The sequence below is a fragment of the Sapajus apella genome, unplaced genomic scaffold (genome assembly GCF_009761245.1).
Source record: "Sapajus apella isolate SASKATOON/1434 unplaced genomic scaffold, GSC_monkey_1.0 scaffold36, whole genome shotgun sequence".
NCBI lineage: Eukaryota > Metazoa > Chordata > Mammalia > Primates > Cebidae > Sapajus > Sapajus apella.
In genome coordinates, this window is record NW_022436976.1 from 1,684,330 (window position 1) to 1,701,359 (window position 17,030).

Sequence of the window (17,030 nt, forward strand, 5' to 3'; positions counted from 1 at the left end):
AGGCAATTCTCCTGCCTCAACCTCCTGAGTAGCTGGGATTACAGGCACGTGCCACCATGCCCAGCTAATTTTTTTTTGTATTTTTAGTAGAGACGGGGTTTCACCATGTTGACCAGGATGGTCTCGATCTCTTGACCTCGTGATCCACCCGCCTCGGCCTCCCAAAGTGCTGGGATTACAGGCTTGAGCCACCGCGCCCGGCTATTTTTAAATTTTTTTACACTTTTTTTTTGTTGTTGTTAAAAACTAAGACACAAACACACATATTAGCCTAGGCTTACCCAGGGTCAAGATTAACAATGTCACTGTCTTACACCTCTACATCTTACCCCAACAGAAGATGTCCGGGGCAATAACAGGCATGGAACTGTCATTTCCTATGATAACATTGCCTTCTTCTGGAATACTTCTTTTAAGGCTATTTGACAGCTAGCTTTTTTTTCTTTCAAGTAGAAGTATACTCTAAAATAATGATAATAGTAAATACATAAGTCAGCCACATGGTTGGTTATTATCATTGTCAAGTATTATGTACTGCACATAACTGTACGTGCTACACTCTTATAGACTGGCAGTACACCAGCATCTCCAAAAGATAGATAAGTAGATAACACATTGCTCTACAACGTCATCATGATGACACTATTACATCATTAGGTGATAGGAGTTTTTCAACTCTGTTATAATCTTATGAGAGGTGTTGTATAGGTAGCTGGTTGTCTACCAAAATATGTTATAATAGTAGTATACCATTTGGATATTCTAGCAACATCAAAAGCACTACATAGAATCATATGTTGAGGCTGGGTATGGTGGCTTATGCCTATAATCCCAGCACTCTGGGAGGCCGAATGTCTCTACTAAAAATACAAAAATTAGTTGGGCTTGGTGGCATGCACCTGTAATCCTAGCTACTCGGGAGGCTGAGGCAGGAGAATTGCTTGAACCCAGGAGGTGGAGGTTGCAGTAAGCTGAGATCGTACCACTGCACTCCAGCCTGCCCAACAGAGCTAGACGCTTTCTTAAAAAAAAAAAAGAAAAAGACTCATATGTTGAAATCACCAATGTAGGGACTTTTTTTGCTTCCAACACTTATTTCTTGCAATACTGTTAAAGATTAGCACAATATATTCATATAAATGTATTAATGTTTATTTGCAAGAATGACTTACTGACAAGTCCAGAAACACACACTTATAACATTGTAAAAGATAAAAGCAAGATTGACTGATTAGATCTCAACTGCTTCTCTTTTATGCACTCCTTTCCTGCTTTCCAGAAATGTTTATGTAAACCTTTGATGTCAGCGTTTCCTAGGTTTCTTTTGACTTGGTGTCAGTGTATTCCTTTAAGCCAGTACATCATTATGTTGATTGTTAAAATTTAATATTCTGCTTTACATTGTTTTAACATCTTGTCAGAAGTCAACTGACCATATATGTGTGAATCTATTTCTGGATTCTATTTTGTTCCACTGTCTATATGCAGTCTATATGTCCGTCTTCATTAGTACCAAGTTGTCTGGCTTAGATAGCTTTATAGCTATACGTAGGATAAATCCTCCAGTTTTATCTTTCTTTAAAAAAAAATGGCTTTGGTTATTCTGGATTCTTTACATTTGCTTCCACAGGAATTTTAGAATCAGGTTGAAATTTCTTCAGACATTTTGTTGAAATTTTCATTGAGATTGGGTTGAATCTATAAATGAACTTGGTGAAAACTGACATCTTAACAATATCAAGTCTTGTAATTTATGAACATAGTTGATGTTTTCATTAATTTAGGTCTTTCAATAAAAAGGGGGAATCAGCATGTATAAGCACATCACATATGCCTGTTATAGTAATGAGTGCTCTACATGCAACATATTAATTAAAAATCACCATTCCTTTTATTAGCTAGTTTGTACATAAAAGTAAACGGGGTTAAGAGAGGGTAAGTGACTCCCTAGAGTTAAGTAATTCGGGCGGACCCTCTCAAGGCGGACTGTCCCCCTGTAAGTAACTGCCTAGTTATCCAATAAGTGGCACAGAAGGGAATTTGGGCCCTTATCTGTGTGACTTCCAAAACCTGGCTTTTTTTATTGACCGGTTTTCATAACTCAGCTAAAACAAGAGTTAAGCAAGGGCTATCATTTATGACTGTGAACTTCTCCAAAGTTCAGATTGTTCCTGAACAATCAAGCATTTCAAACTCTTACCATCAAGTAAAGAGATAGCATTACATTGTGTGTAGGATTATGGGGATTAAAGATTGCCTTATATTTTCCAAATTGCACTTGAGAATTGACTGTGCCGATCATATCCTTTTTGGGTATCTACCTTGCTCACAGTATGTGGGATCCAGGTTAATGAACAGCATAAAATTATTGTATCCTGTTGCAAAAAAATATATTTCCATTTATAAGTAATCCATGCAAACTGGTTTAGGATTTGAAAACAGGTTTTAAAAGGTTTGACAAGTATTGACCCCATTTCAGGAATACTCTATTAGAGAAATTCAGTGACCTTTACCAACTTACCCGTGGCCAAAAAAAAAAAAAAAAAAGTAAAAATTAAAAATCAGAACAAATCCAAAGTAATTATAATTAAAAGTAACCAAAGTTCCTGATCCATTCCTGATAAGGGGTATTACGGTTTAATATTTAAAGAGAATTTATGAAGAAAAAGATTATGGTTCAAAGTCTACTTCAGGTATTTCTATTTACATTTCTTGGAAAAGCTTCCCAAGGCTCTTTCTCCCCAGTCTACAGAAGAATCTAATGGACTATCCACTTATTTCACAGCACTTGTTTGAAACTAGAAGACCCAGGGAGGGAACAAGGTTCAGGCTTGAAACGCTAAGACATTAAAGATTTCACCTTGTTTGCAAAAATCAGAATGGGAGGCTGCAGCCGGGCTTCACACTCACCGGCGCTAGGCTCCAGGCGGACCCGCGGAACCGGGCAACCACTTGAGGGGCCTTGGCCAGGAGGTGTGGCCCCGGCGCGCCAGCGGCAGGTCCTGAGCAAAGCCGGCAAGCCACAGCAGGGCGGTGCAGGTTGCTCACGGAGAAAAAGAGGAGCCTGATGGGGCGAGGGATGGCAGAGAACGGGCTCAACGCCAGCTTCCTTCCGACGGGCTCCTGGGCCCCACCTGTGCTCCTGAAAGGCGGCCCCCGATAGGGCGCGGCGGGAACCAGAGCCAGGAGGAGGGTCACAAGTTAAAGCGGCGGGGGCGGAGGATGCGCGGGCAGCGGTCGGGGCGCTAGTCCTGGCGTCTGACCCAGCGCGGAGCGGTGCTCGAGGTTGCTGGAGCCGCGCGCTAACTCGCCCTGCGCCCTCGCCGCGGACTCCAGAGCTGCGGCCACTCCCCGCTGTCCCCCAGGTGAGCCCGGCGGGTGCCGCCCCGGGGCGTCGGATGTCGCGGGAACAAAGCCGGCAACGCGCAGGGAGGGCCCGGGAGGCCGGGAGGCAGCGAGCCATCAGGGACGCGGCGGGAGGCTCAGGCCGGGCGGTCCGCGCCATGGAGGGCGAGCGGGCGGGAGCTGGGAGCGAGATGCAGCTGTTCTGCGCGGCCCCGGCGCCGGGCGCATTAGGTCAGTGGAGGCGCACCCCTGCAGGGCCAGCGCGGGGCTGGGCGGGTGGGGGGGCTCTGCTCCTTGGTCACCCTCCGGGCCGCTGCCCACCGGGGAGCCTGAGGTCCTGGCTCTGAGGGCTGGAAGCCACCCCGGCCCGGAGCTCCTGCGCTGGAAGGCTTGGATGCCGGCCGGGTCTCGAGATGGTCCTAACGTGGCTCGGGCGGCCCCTGTCAAGGCGGACTGTCCCCCTGATAGAGGTGGGGGCGGCTGGAAGTAGGGGCTCGGTTCCCTGCGCTGGCTGAAAGCAGCCGCCAGCTGGGCTGCGGCCGTCTGAGCTCAAGGGCAGTGCCCGGGGATGGCAGCGACCGCTTTGGGACATCGCTGCAACCCTCCGGCTCTTTCTGGCGCGGACTACCCGACAAAAGTCTCAACGCTTAAAAAAAAAGAGAAAGAAGGAAAGAAAGGGAAGAAAAGAAACGAAAGAAAGACTGGAGAGACCAGTTTTGTGTCTGGTGAAGTGCGAAAGCGCTTCTGAAAAAACTAGGTTGCATAACTTTCTCGCCAACTGGGAGGTCTATACTATATTAGTATACACACTCCCGGGCTTTTTCTACTTTTCTACAGCTCACTTCAATCAAGCCTCTGCCCGCCAGGAATAGGTAACCTGTGTGTGTCCGCTGGCTCCTTCTAAGAGCATGCCTGCTACCTCGGTAGCCTCTAAGGATGGCCCCATCGTTGGGTCGCCTCTCCTGACGGGGCCGTTCGCCCACCCCTGCCTCCCGCGCCGGCGCTCCGGGTGAATGTGGAGGGTGGCTATGAATACCTCCTTCGGCTGTTGGGGGTTCCGACCGTTTGCAGTTTTTAAAGTACACCCTCGGAAGGGCTTTTCAGACTGGGTAAAGCTAACGTTTACAAAGTCAGCTGCCGGTCCTGGTGAATGAAACGTCTTGCTTCCAGGACAACTCGTTGTGATGTGCTGAATAGATTAATGCTGGTTGGCTTATTTTCTCTTTGTCCTGTGGGTTACTGTTACATGGTGTGTGGCTAGTGTGTTTAAAGTTTAATTTTCCCTGTATCAAAGTGGAAAGGGCTTAATATCAATATATAACTCACCAACATGCTTGATTTTTTTTTTATGCTGTCAGGGCTAAACATACTAACAGCTTCGTCATTATGTTGGTGTTCATATGCAAGCTTCGGTCAACATGAAATCATCTGCGTTTTAAGTCCCATAGATAAAGTCTCCTTAAATGTTGTTTAAAGTATCTGCCTTTTTGAAGGAAAAAAAAACTGTTGAATGAAAATCCTAATGTATTACTAACTTTTTCTTTCCTTTATGACTTTAAGAATTACTGCATTTATGCTTTGACAGGCATTTTAACACACACATATGTGAGCCATACTTTGAGTTATAATTATTTCATTTTGAAGGTACTGTGTATGCTATACAGTAAATATGTTTTATGTTTCATTCAGCAGTATCCTTATTAATCTTTTCATTAATCAAGAGTTTAAAAACCTTCCCCATGGCTGTTTTTATAGCCAATATCTATTGTTCGGAGACATTGGGCTTGCTAAGAATGTTTGAATTGGAATCAAAAGTGGGATTCTAGACTTGGAAAGCAGCATGATATCTAAACAGTGACTTGTCAGATATTGTATGAATGCAGGTTACAATTTTCCTCCTTCATTGCCAGGTACAAGTTATTATTAAAATGTCAAATAAAGCCTGCCTTTCTATTCTGTATGGAAGGACCCTACTCACCAATGGTGGTTTACAAGTATTTTATTTTAAACAGATTTCCGTAGTATAATATCAATCTTAGTCTTAGGGAAAACCCAAGCTCCATCCCAGTCCCTGGAGTGACTTTCTGTCACTTTGAAAAAGCTGGTTCTGAAGACAATGAAACCAGCCCAAATCTTTTCAAACACACCCCTTCCCCAAAGTAGATATGAAGTACTTTGAAAATATGCTATAAATATAAGGGCTTCAATAAAAAATCATTACAAGTGATGCCACAGATTGGGAATTAGGCTTAAATTGAGTGCCTGCTTTCCCCTTTGTAAAACAATTATGTTTCCTGAGGTTTGTGCTGCCCCTTAAGGACCTTATTGGCTTTCTAGGAATCTGCTCTGTCTGCTGTGGGTGTTAGGTAGGTGAGTCTGCTTAGTGCTAGACTCTATGCAAAGGCTGTGTTTGCTGTTTCATTTAATGCTCACTACAGTCATAGGTATTTAATTCTGGCTACAATCATAGAAGGGTAGGTGTTGTTATCCCCATTTTGCTGGAGAGGAAACCGAGGCTCAGAAGGGCTAGGTGATTTCCCTGAGATGGCAGAAATGTCAAGTCATAGAACCAGAATTAGAAACCAAACTGTGCCTTGGTTCTTTACACTATACCCTGCTGTCTTTAACTCCGTGGTTTGAAACATTTTTTGATAATCTGTGAAAGTTTTAGTTACTTTCCAGGAAAAAGTATTCACAGCCACATATATGAAAGTTTGCATATAACTTCAGGGTCCACCTACCCTCTGAAGTCCTTCTTCAAGCCCTCAGATCTCTGATCCTGCTCTAACTATACTGAGTGAGGCAGAAAATATATACATCCTATATATATGTACATATAATCTTTTACTAATGGGAGCAGCCCCTGAATTTGGTAATTATTAACTAGGTGAAAATTCACTTCATAATTAAAACAAATAGTAAAGTAATGTCTAACATCAGAGCTGATTCTGTAAACATCTAAAATGTAGTTTAAAGCAATGGTGCTTATTTGAAACCAGAACTTTTGTTTGAGCTTCCTCCTGCAACAGCAAAGAATATGGACTTGTGTCTTTACTCCCTAAATGGAAATGGTGGTGGTTGTTGTTTTTTCTCCCTAGAGATGGCAAATCCTGAGGTAGTTATAAGTAGCTGCAGCTCTCATGAAGAAGAAAATCGCGGCAATTTTAACCAGCATACATCTCCATCTGAGGAGCTTCTATTAGAAGATCAGATGAGGCGAAAACTCAAATTTTTTTTTATGAATCCCTGTGAGAAGTTCTGGGCTCGAGGTAGAAAACCATGGAAACTTGCCATACAAATTCTAAAAATTGCAATGGTGACTATCCAGGTAAGCATCTCAGATCATGAGTCTGGTGAAAGCCTCTTTTAATAACAAAGAGAACTATGGACAGTGGGTTGTTGTTGCTGTTGTTTTTTATAACTTAACTATATGCATAATGTAGAGCAATAACAGATAAGAAAACATACAATCTTAGACCCTTCTGTCTTCAACATTTGTGAAAAAGTTTGGCTTCTTTTTTTCTCACTTTTTTTTCTTCTCATCTTTTGCCAAGTTATCATTTTAGTTACATAATCTAATTAGTTTTCAGGAAAAGAAAATTAATATTTGGCTTCCAACGAAGAGGTTCAGCTGGTTTCTAAATAAGCCATGGAAACTAGTGTTGTCCAACATTAGGACTTTCTTTTCCTTCCTAGTTAGTTGCCTGAGAATTTCTCTCTTCAGAAACTTTGAGGCTTCCTGCTACAGGCAAATTCTTAGATTTTCACAGCCCTGTGATCATGAGAACCATGCAGTGGAAGAATGTGGAGTTAACTAACAGAAGAGGAGTGTCAGGAGCTAGTGAAACACAGGACCTCTTTTTAGTTCAAAGCGAGCTTTTGAATCTCATTTCTTTGGCTGCTTTTAACATTTTTTAGGGGGAGGAGAGGGATCCATATTTTGTGATTGTTTATATATACTGGCTGTGATTTATTCTTATGAAAATATGTTTTCCTGTTGGTGAGAGTAATTATCTCTTGCTAAAAGCAAAAGGGCGAAATAAAGGCAGATTTTAGTGAGAAAAGTAGATGTGATAGGTTTATTTTTATTATTACTTACTCTCCTTAAGTTGGTGAAAAATGCCTAAGTACATAAACAATTGGTATTGAAGGAGAGATTAAAAAACCAGGGTATTACCAATTTTAACTGCTTATTGAGAATAAATGCTAATGATTATTAGAGAACCAAGGCAATTTCTACAATCATATGAAGTTGGTGGAATTCTTGCTTCTAAAGGTAGATGTTGTTTCCAGGGAAACAAAAATTTGGTGACTACCCTGTTCTAGTACATTATTTCATGTAATTCTAACATTCCTACTGGCTTATTTTACAGAAGAGGAAACTGATGTTTCCAGAGCTCTTTTAAAGTCACATGGCTTGGCCAGATAGTGTGGCTGATGCTTGTAATCCCAGCACTTTGGGATGCTGAGGCAGGTGGATCGCTTGAGCTCAGGAGTTCCAGACCAGGCTAGGCAACATGGTGAAAACCTGTCTCTGCAAAAAATACAGAAATTAGCCAAGTGTGGTGATCACACCGTTGAGTTCCAGCATGGGTGAAGGAGTGAGAACCTGTCTCAAAAAAGAAAAGTTGCATGGCTAGTCAGTGGCAACATCAAGACTTTGAAAGCAGGCATTCTGTCTGTCATATCACCCTGAAAATGAATATTCAATTCTCAACCAAATATTTGGCAAGTTGAAATTGAAATTCTTAACTTCTGAGTGATAATAAAATGTGTCACAATAGTGAAAAGTTTATGTGTATTGTTTCTTATAAGGAGGAAAAGCCTGTATCAGTTGAACATGAAGATTAATAATAGGTGCCACTTGAGTGTTTGCCATGTACTAGACTAAACATTTTATAGATGTCATCATGTTCAAGTCTTTTTTTTTAAGATGGAGTCTCGCTCTGTCACCCAAGCTGGACAGTGGCACCATCCTCGGTTCCCCGCAACCTCCACCTCCCGGGTTAGGTGATTCTCCTGCCTCAGCCTCCTAAGTAGCTAGGATTAGAGACACACACCACCAAGCCCAGCTAATTTTTTTTTTTTTTTCATTTGAGACGGAGTTTCACTCTTGTTACCCAGGCTGGAGTGCAGTGGCATGGTCTCGGCTCACCGCAACCTCCGCCTCCTGGGCTCAGGCAATTCTCCTGCCTCAACCTCCTGAGTAGCTGGGATTACAGGCATGTGCCACCATGCCCAGCTAATGTTTTGTATTTTTAGTAGAGACGGGGTTTCGCCATGTTGACCAGGATGGTCTCGATCTCTTGACCTCGTGATCCACCCGCCTCGGCCTCCCAAAGTGCTGGGATTACAGGCTTGAGCCACCGCGCCTGGCCTGATTTTTAATTTTTATTAGAGACAGGGTTTCACCATATTGGCCAGGCTGGTCTTGAACTCCTGACCTCAGGTGATCCACCCGCCTTGGCCTCTCAAAGTGCTCGGATTACAGGTGTGAGCCACCATGCCCGGCCCAGTTCAATTCTTAAAACAAGTTGGAGGTAGGTAGTGGTATCCTCATTTCATAGATGAGAACCAATGAGGGGCTTGGTAAGGAAAAGGACCCTGTCATAGTCAGGAAACTAGAAGAGTGGAACTGATATTCAAACTCAGATTTATTTTCTCTAAGATTTATGTTCTTAATTACTTCTTAATTTTCAGGGAGCTCATCCAACCTTCCTATGTTTATACTAGGGTGGTCAAAAGAAAACTGGCAATGGTTTAAGATGTTAAGGCTGCTAGTAATAAGCAAGTAAAAGGTGTTCAGGTAAGTTTTTAAAAGGAACTGAGGGATTCTTAATTGTGATGTTTCCTTAATTTCTATCAGAGCAGTCAAATATTAGATAAAGACAACTTTATAATTGAGCAAATGAGGGTGAATTGGTAACAGATTTTCTCAGGGAAAATGTGGTGGTTCTTCTGTTAAGTTGGAGATTTTGTGTTTGCAACAGCAAAAGAAAGATGTTTACAATGATAGACAGCCTACTAAAAATTTCTCTTTTCCCAATACCTGGCTTACTCTCTGAATTATAGCAGTTTTCTCTCAGCCATTGTTATTCCTGTGTGCCAGTAAACCTTTGAGGGCAGGGACCAATTGTCTTCTCATTGTATCCTTAGTCCCTAGCTCATTGCTGACACATGAGAAGTACTCATGTAATTTGAATGACTGGTAAGAATATCTTTGGGAATTCTTTGGGGCTGTTTACTCATCAGCTTCAACAGATACAAAATCCCCAGAATATCAAGATATCATCTCATTGAGGACAATTAAAGAGGGTCTTCAGAAATGGGAGTTAGGTGCAGAGATGATTAGGTGACGATATATGTGGGGTGCAGACCGTATCTCCTATGTGGAAGGGAGAGGGGAAAAGATTTGTCTGCTCTAATTTTTCTGATCAAACCCTGGATTACTTTGTGTAGCATGAGGGGGTGGCTAGAACTTAGATTTAGTCTGTTAGACATGGGTTTCAGTTTTGACTATATTGACACTGGCTAATGATGTGACTTGAAAAAATTATATAACTTCTCTGAGCCTCATCTCTAAAATTGGTATATTAGGAATATACTACAGGATTAGTACGAGGAAAGTTCCTGGAATAGTGTATGGAATACAGGTGCTCAACATTGTTCCCGCCTTCCATATAAATATACTCTGCCTCACTCTGGGATTTAAGAAAGAATGTAGTTTCTCAATTTACAGCATGTGTGGGGCGTGTGTGTGTGTGTGAGAGAGAGAGAGAGAGAAAGAGAGAGAGAGAGAGGTTTGGGTGGGAGGGAAGAGAAGACGAAAGAGAGACTTAGAGTATGATAAGCTTTTAGGTGTAACCGAAAGGCTGTAGGTTAACATGACAGCAGTTAATGTGTATGAACAAATGAGTTTCATGTAAAACCCTGAGGTCAATCCTGCATGGCTCTTAAGGACACATTATGTTAATATACTTTAGACATGAGTTGAGGGGTTTTGGTGATCAGACGTAGGAATATAGTTTGGTCCCAGGACTTGGACTTTCTTAGTGTATTATCCACCTGCTGCAAAACCTTCTTGATGTCCCAGAGAATTCATTTTAAACTCTTCCATTTGCTGTTCAAGTCCCTGTACCTTCTGCTCTGCTTTTTCTGCCCACATTTTTCAACCTCTTACCTTTTCTTTTTTTCTTTTAAGCTGGTCTTATTTGGGCTAAGTAACCAGATGGTGGTAGCTTTCAAGGAAGAGAATACTGTGGCATTCAAACACCTTTTCCTAAAAGGATATATAGACCGAATGGATGACACATATGCAGTGTACACACAAAGTGATGTGTATGATCAGATAATCTTCGCAGTGAACCAGGTAAATCAAGTGTGTGCATTATTCACTTGGGAAAAAACAAACTGGAAAAAATGATGGCAATGTGCGTAATAGAAACTGACATTTAAGTGGAGAAGGGTGAACATTTCTGCTTGGAAATGACACATGCAAAATTATTTTTAAATTAAAAAATATATATATTGTCGACAAAATTTTATAAAACTTGAAGTTGAGGAAAGCTTTTGTTTAGTAACAGAAAGGCGGAAACTTTAAAGATTTAATTAAAAGAATCAGAGTTAGGGCGTGGCATGGGAATCTGGAAGATTTAAAATTACTGACTATGACCCTGGGTGTAAGTAGTCATTAAGTCTTCAGAGCTGAAAGTACGCTTTCAGGGCCCCTTAACAAATAATGAGAATATTAACTTTTCAGAGTGTGTACAGCAACCAAGACCTAAAAATTCACTTGAAAGTAAGTAAAGCCTTTATGTCATACATGACAATGATATTATTGTGACATTGACTAACTGCCAAACAGAACACAAGCTTGTTTTACATATAGATGAATACTGTATTTTATTGTGAGTTTCTAATATATATTTTTGCCATTAAAAGTACTTTCTCAGGACCCCAAAATTTTAAATTTGTAGGTATCATTGAAAGTATCTTGGAAGTCAGTATTCCCAAACTGGGTTAGTTTGCAGAGCACATTTCAAAATTATTACAATTCTAAAGAAAATTATTATAGTGTAATCATGGCTATTCATTTTCTTGAGACAATCTATGCACAGTGAGATGGTAAGCTGCTAGGATAAAATACATATGTATGGCGTGAAGTCTTTCTGTTAGCACTGGGATTGGGAAAATGAGCCAGAAATCTAAGGTAATAGAAATAAGTTACATAAACTGTTAAACAGAATTATGTCCTACAATTTGTAGTTGTTAAGAGCATAATGATGGAGATACTCTGTTTTTAGAATTTTAAGTATATTAAGTTTCTCTAAAGCTAGTCTGATTTAAACTGGTAGTTTGGTGTTTTTGTTGGGAAGGGGGAGTGGGATCAAGGCAAGAGGTAAACAGTCCATTAAATTCTTTTTTTTTTTTTTTTTTTTTTTGAGAGACAGGGTCTTACTCTGTCACCCAGGCTGGAGTGCAGTGGCACAATTACAGCTCTCTGCAGACTCAACCTTCTGGGCGCAACTGATCCTCCCACCTTAGCCTCCCAAGCAGCTGGGGTCATAGGCATGTACCACCATGCCCGGCTAATTTAAAAAAAATTTATTTTTGTACAGACAGGGTCTCCCTGTGTTGCCCAGGTTGCTCAAACTCCTGGTCTCAAGTGAGACTTAATAGTTGAGGTGATTGTTACTGAGAGGAACTGACAAATCGGGCAGTGGCATCTCCATTCTTAGAAGCATGTCCATGACTGTTAGTTATCCCAAAGGGTTTAGCCCCAAGATGTCATCCTACTGGATAATCTCCAGGGCTCATTCTGATCCAGTACTGTGATTATAACAGCACTGCTGTTTGTTTATCATATATGCTTCTATATTTGAATGTGAGAGACCTACTTATTTTCTTTTTAGGCTATCCCTTGGCTTTCCTTTTATTTTTTCAATCATTTTTGGGTCAGATTTACTGGTTCCTTTTCTTTCATGTGCCTCTTAAATTTGAGCAGTCCTCAAAGCTTGATCCTTTTCCTGTAGAAACACCCTCCACTACCCAGCCTCAGCCATCACCATGATGAGGGGACTCCCAAGCGGTTCCCACGCTGCCAGCCATCTACCTCACAAGCACCTCAGCACTCCCCATCCAGAGCGGCTTCTCATTCTCCTCCCACCCATCCCTAGTCTGTTTCTTCTTTCTGGTTAGTTGCTTAGGTTGAAAGGCCTCAGGGTCTTCCAGGAATTGTTCATTCTTGCAGCTCAAACAAGTTTATAAATTCCTCTTTCTGGTTGGCTTCCCTTCTTTGCTACCCCCTTTCCCTACTATCTCTTGCTTTTGGTGCCACAGCATTTAGCTAAGGATATTTAATGTGTTTCTATATTATAACTCAAAGGCTGACTTGGGTCCTATGGATCTGACTGAAAATGCCTTCTCTCAAGGCGGAGCTGGAGAGACCAGGAGGGATGGGTGCCCAGAGTAGTTAAAACTCCACCAAGGCCTCCACCACTTGGCTATTCTGTGCAGTCTCACCACCGTTAGTTCCACCAGTTAGTTCCAACCATCATCTCATACCACATTTTTGTCCCAGAACTCTCTGACTCGGGCTCTAGGGCTGCCCTGTAGCTGGACACAGCCCTGCTGCTTCCCTAGATTACCCAGTTCTTGCCAGATGCTCAGACTTGCACAAAGAGCTGAATGAAGAGCTCAAGGAAGTCTGGCTGTAGTGTATACATTTAATGTATTTATTATATAACGTAACTATATGGCATACATAATTATAATGTTAACAGGTACCTGCAGCTCTGGGCCTCTGATCTTTCACAGTTCAAGATCTTAAAAGGTTTAAAACACAAGATTCTGTGGTCTGGAGGTTCAGATCTCTAGGTGATTCCTGTGGGGACTGCCCCACAGTTACACCTGGACTCTGGGAGGGTTGTAGTGCCCCATCACAGCTGTGACTGCGCTTCGTGACCCCTGCTTGCCTGTCCCTATTTATCTCTCATTACACATCATGTGTTCTAGGCACACTAGTCTACTGGGTACCGTAAATGGAAAACAAAACTCTCAAAACTGAGTATTTCCAGCATTATTCTACTTTACCCCTGTATGCCAAACATAATGTTGTTTAATAGCTTAGGGAGCTTGCTTCTATTACCATAGATTTCTGGCTCACTTTCCTAATCCTAATGCCAACAGAAAGCTTGGTGCCATAATCATCTTTCTTATTCTAACAGTTAACCAACTCGCTGTGCACAGATTAGTAACAAAGAACTCCATTATAATAATTTTTTACCTCACTATTAATTTGACAAATATTTGAGCACTTACTGTGTGCCTGCAGGGCTGGTGTTAGAGCAGTGGATTGATAAATTCCCATTCCTGTGGAACTTGCATTCTAATGCAGGAGGTCGATTTTAAACAAGTTTAACAAAAATCTTTTGCTTTAGGGTAGTGATAAGTGGTATGAAGAAAAATAAACCAGCATAAGGCAATAACACTAGTCTCAGAGTGGTCAGAAAAGGCCTTTCTCAATACTTGAAATATGGGGAAGAATAGTCCAGGCTGAAGGAGTGGCAACAGCAAAGGTCCTGAAGCTGGAAAGCGATTGGTATGTTTGAGAAAATGCGAGGGAGGCAAGTATGAGGGGCAGTTAGGGCCAGAGGAGCTGGGGGCCAGGTCCCTCAGGACATGAAAAGGAGCTTTGAATTTTATTCTGAGAGTGACACAAAGCCATGGAAGGGCTTTTTGTAGGGGAGAGACTCTAATAATATACATAAGCACAAGCTAACGTATTCACTCAAATATTTATTAAATAGTATCTATTATGTATCAGGCACTTTTTTGTGTGTGAAGGGGTCCTGCAGTGAACAAATAGACAAAGTCAAGGAGGTCATATTCTCATTGGAAGAGCCAGGCAGTAAATAAGTATGTAAGAGCATCATCTGTCAGTTTGTTATAAGTACTGTGGAAAATAAAACCAGCAAAGTGACTAGCTGGAGGTGGTTGGAGAAGTTCTCTCTGACGAGGTGACATGTAAGTAGACAGCAGATTAAAGAGAGGGCAGGCAGCCTGTGTCTATCTCAAGGAAGAACCTTCCAGGTAGGAAGAACAGCAAAAACAAGAGTCTGGAGGAGGTGTATTTTGGATTTCACTGTTCTAAGGGCTGTACATGCATGAATTCATTCATTCCTTATATCAATCTTACGAGTTCTAGATGGAGACTAGACGAAGGTGAGAGGGATGATTGGAGAGACAGAGGGTTAATTTGTCCAGGGAAGAAAGGATGATGGTTTGGAATAGGGCCATATCAATGAAGGTGATGAGAGACAGTCTGATTTGTGGTGAGGAGGCTCTGATTGATTGATTGATTGATTGATTGACTGACTGATTTGAGACAAAGTCTCATTCTGTTACCCAGGCTGGAGTACAGTGACACAATCTCAGCTCACTGCAACCTCCAACTCCCAGGTTCAAGTGATTCTTCTGCCTCAGCCTCCTAAGTAGCTGGGACTACAGGCACATGCCACCACGCCTGGCTAATTTTGTATTTTTGTAGATATGGGGTTTCACCATGTTGGCCAGGATGGTCCCGATCTCCTGACCTCGTGATCTACCTGCTTCGGCTTTCCAAAGTGCTGAGATTACAGGCATGAGCCACTGCGTCTAGCCAAGCTCACATTTTTAAGTGATTCTTGTGCAGAGATAATTTAAAAGTCATGCATGACTTTCAGATGTACTGGAAGTGGAATATAAGAGAAATTGACAAAAGAATCTTTCCTAAGTTTTGGCCTGAACATCTGACTGACTTACAGAGTAATTTATTGAGAAGGGAATTACTGTGGAAGGAGCAGGTGAGCAGATGTTTCTGTTTGCACATTTACTAGAGATTCCTTTTAGACACTAAAGGCATCATGTAGGCAGATTGCCATCCATGTATGGTATTCAGTGGAAAGGTCAGAGCTAGAGATGCGAATTTGGAAGCTCTCAGCATACAGGTGGTATTTGAAACATGGGACTGGTTGAAGTCAGCTATGGAGAGAATGTGGATAGAGGTTGTAGCCTGAATCCAAAAATATTCCAAAATACAGAGGTTAGCAATGGGAGGATTCAGCAAAGGAGACCATGAAGAAACAATCAGAATCCCAGAAGTCAAGTAAGGAAAGTATCCTTAAGAAGTCAAGTATCCGGTGGCTCAAGCCTGTAATCCCAGCACTTTGGGAGGCCAAGGCGGGTGGATCACAAGGTCAAGAGATCGAGACCATCCTGGTCAACATGGTGAAACCCTGTCTCTACTAAACTACAAAAAATTAGCTGGGCATGGTGGTGCATGCCTGTAATCCCAGCTACTCAGGAGGCTGAGGCAGGAGAATTGCCTGAACCCAGGAGGCGGAGGTTGCGGTGAGCCGAGATCGCGCCATTGCACTCCAGCCTGGGTAACATGAGTGAAACTCCGTCTCAAAAAAAAAAAAAAAAAAAAAGAAGTCAAGTATCCCATTAGGAGGAGCATTCAACTGCATCAGATACCATGGAGATGTTAAGTTATAGGAGGACTGAGAACTAGGCATCAGTTTGGTAACATGCTGCTCATTGGTGACCTTGACAAGGTCCAACTCAAAATTCATCCCATATTAGAAATTATTTTCTTCATTTGTCATATCATGCTTCATATATATATATTTTAGCAGAATTACTTTCTGTGTCGATCACACAAAGTTGTTAATTTCAGGAGTGACAGAATGACCAATTGTACCAAACATATTGCCCTAAAACGCTTTGTTTTGGAAACATATCTGCAGACATCCATTAAAAATTTAAGTTGACAGTTACTCCAAGACATCATAAGATTCTCACTTATAAAAGTAATGTTTTTAATGTAAAGGATTCACTAGTATAGGCAATATTGCCATAAAGTTGATTAAATTGTAATCTTGCAAAGATGAAGTTTAAAACAATACTTTCTTAAAAAAAGGTTTTGCTAGCTAACCTATAATAATTGTATCCTACTTCTTACACTACACTGTTAAAGTACAATTCTGACCTTATAGGTGGTAGTTTAAAGATAAATAAAATGTCTATTTACATTGAATGTCACATTCAGTTCCTAAACATAATTCTTTAAGGGAAGAAAGAAACACAAAGATTACGTGGTTTCAGACTAATTTTGCAGATAAGGAACTGGAAGGTCAGAAAGGTTGTCACAGAAATGAGGCTGGAATCTAGAACTCTAATTCATGAGTGCCCTTTGCCTTCCTAGTGCACAGCAGCAAGTCGCTTACCCTGTTTATCAAGGTGAATGTCTCTATCCTAAGGGGGAGGTGGGAACCTGCCAGTTTCAAAGGTGGGGAGGGAGGGGAGTCATGGCTAGGGGAGGGGAGTCACTTCTGCCCTGGCTAGCATTCCCATCTTCTGTTTCTTGTTTTGGTTGAAGTACTTGCAGCTATACAATGTCTCAGTTGGGAATCATGCTTACGAGAACAAGGGTACCGACCAGTCTGCTATGGCAATCTGTCAACATTTCTACAAGCGAGGAAACATCTACCCTGGAAATGAGACCTTTGACATCGATCCACAAATTGAAACTGGTGATGTTCTTCTGTAACCTAGAACCTCAATTTTTAATGCCTCAATTTGTATTTAAAATCAGTAATTTTGTCTCTGAAAACATTGCTTTGGTCTGTGGTATTAGGGCATAG

General features: G+C 41.6%; 1 protein-coding gene across 3 annotated transcripts in view; it reads left to right on the top strand.

Moving 5' to 3' along the window:
* Positions 1–17,030, top strand: part of MCOLN3 (mucolipin 3) — a 44,676-nt gene that overhangs the window by 12,173 nt on the left and 15,473 nt on the right. Inside the window, exons 1-4 of one of the 3 annotated variants that reach the window (XM_032296398.1) lie at positions 3,011–3,365; positions 6,444–6,673; positions 10,547–10,714; positions 16,766–16,919. In XM_032296398.1, the coding sequence (XP_032152289.1) occupies positions 6,446–6,673; positions 10,547–10,714; positions 16,766–16,919 (550 nt within the window). In that variant the 5' untranslated portion in view covers positions 3,011–3,365; positions 6,444–6,445. Of the gene's footprint in view, positions 1–3,010; positions 3,366–3,875; positions 4,218–6,443; positions 6,674–10,546; positions 10,715–16,765; positions 16,920–17,030 lie in introns of those variants that run through there. The other 2 variants (XM_032296400.1, XM_032296399.1) reach the window with 2 other exon arrangements.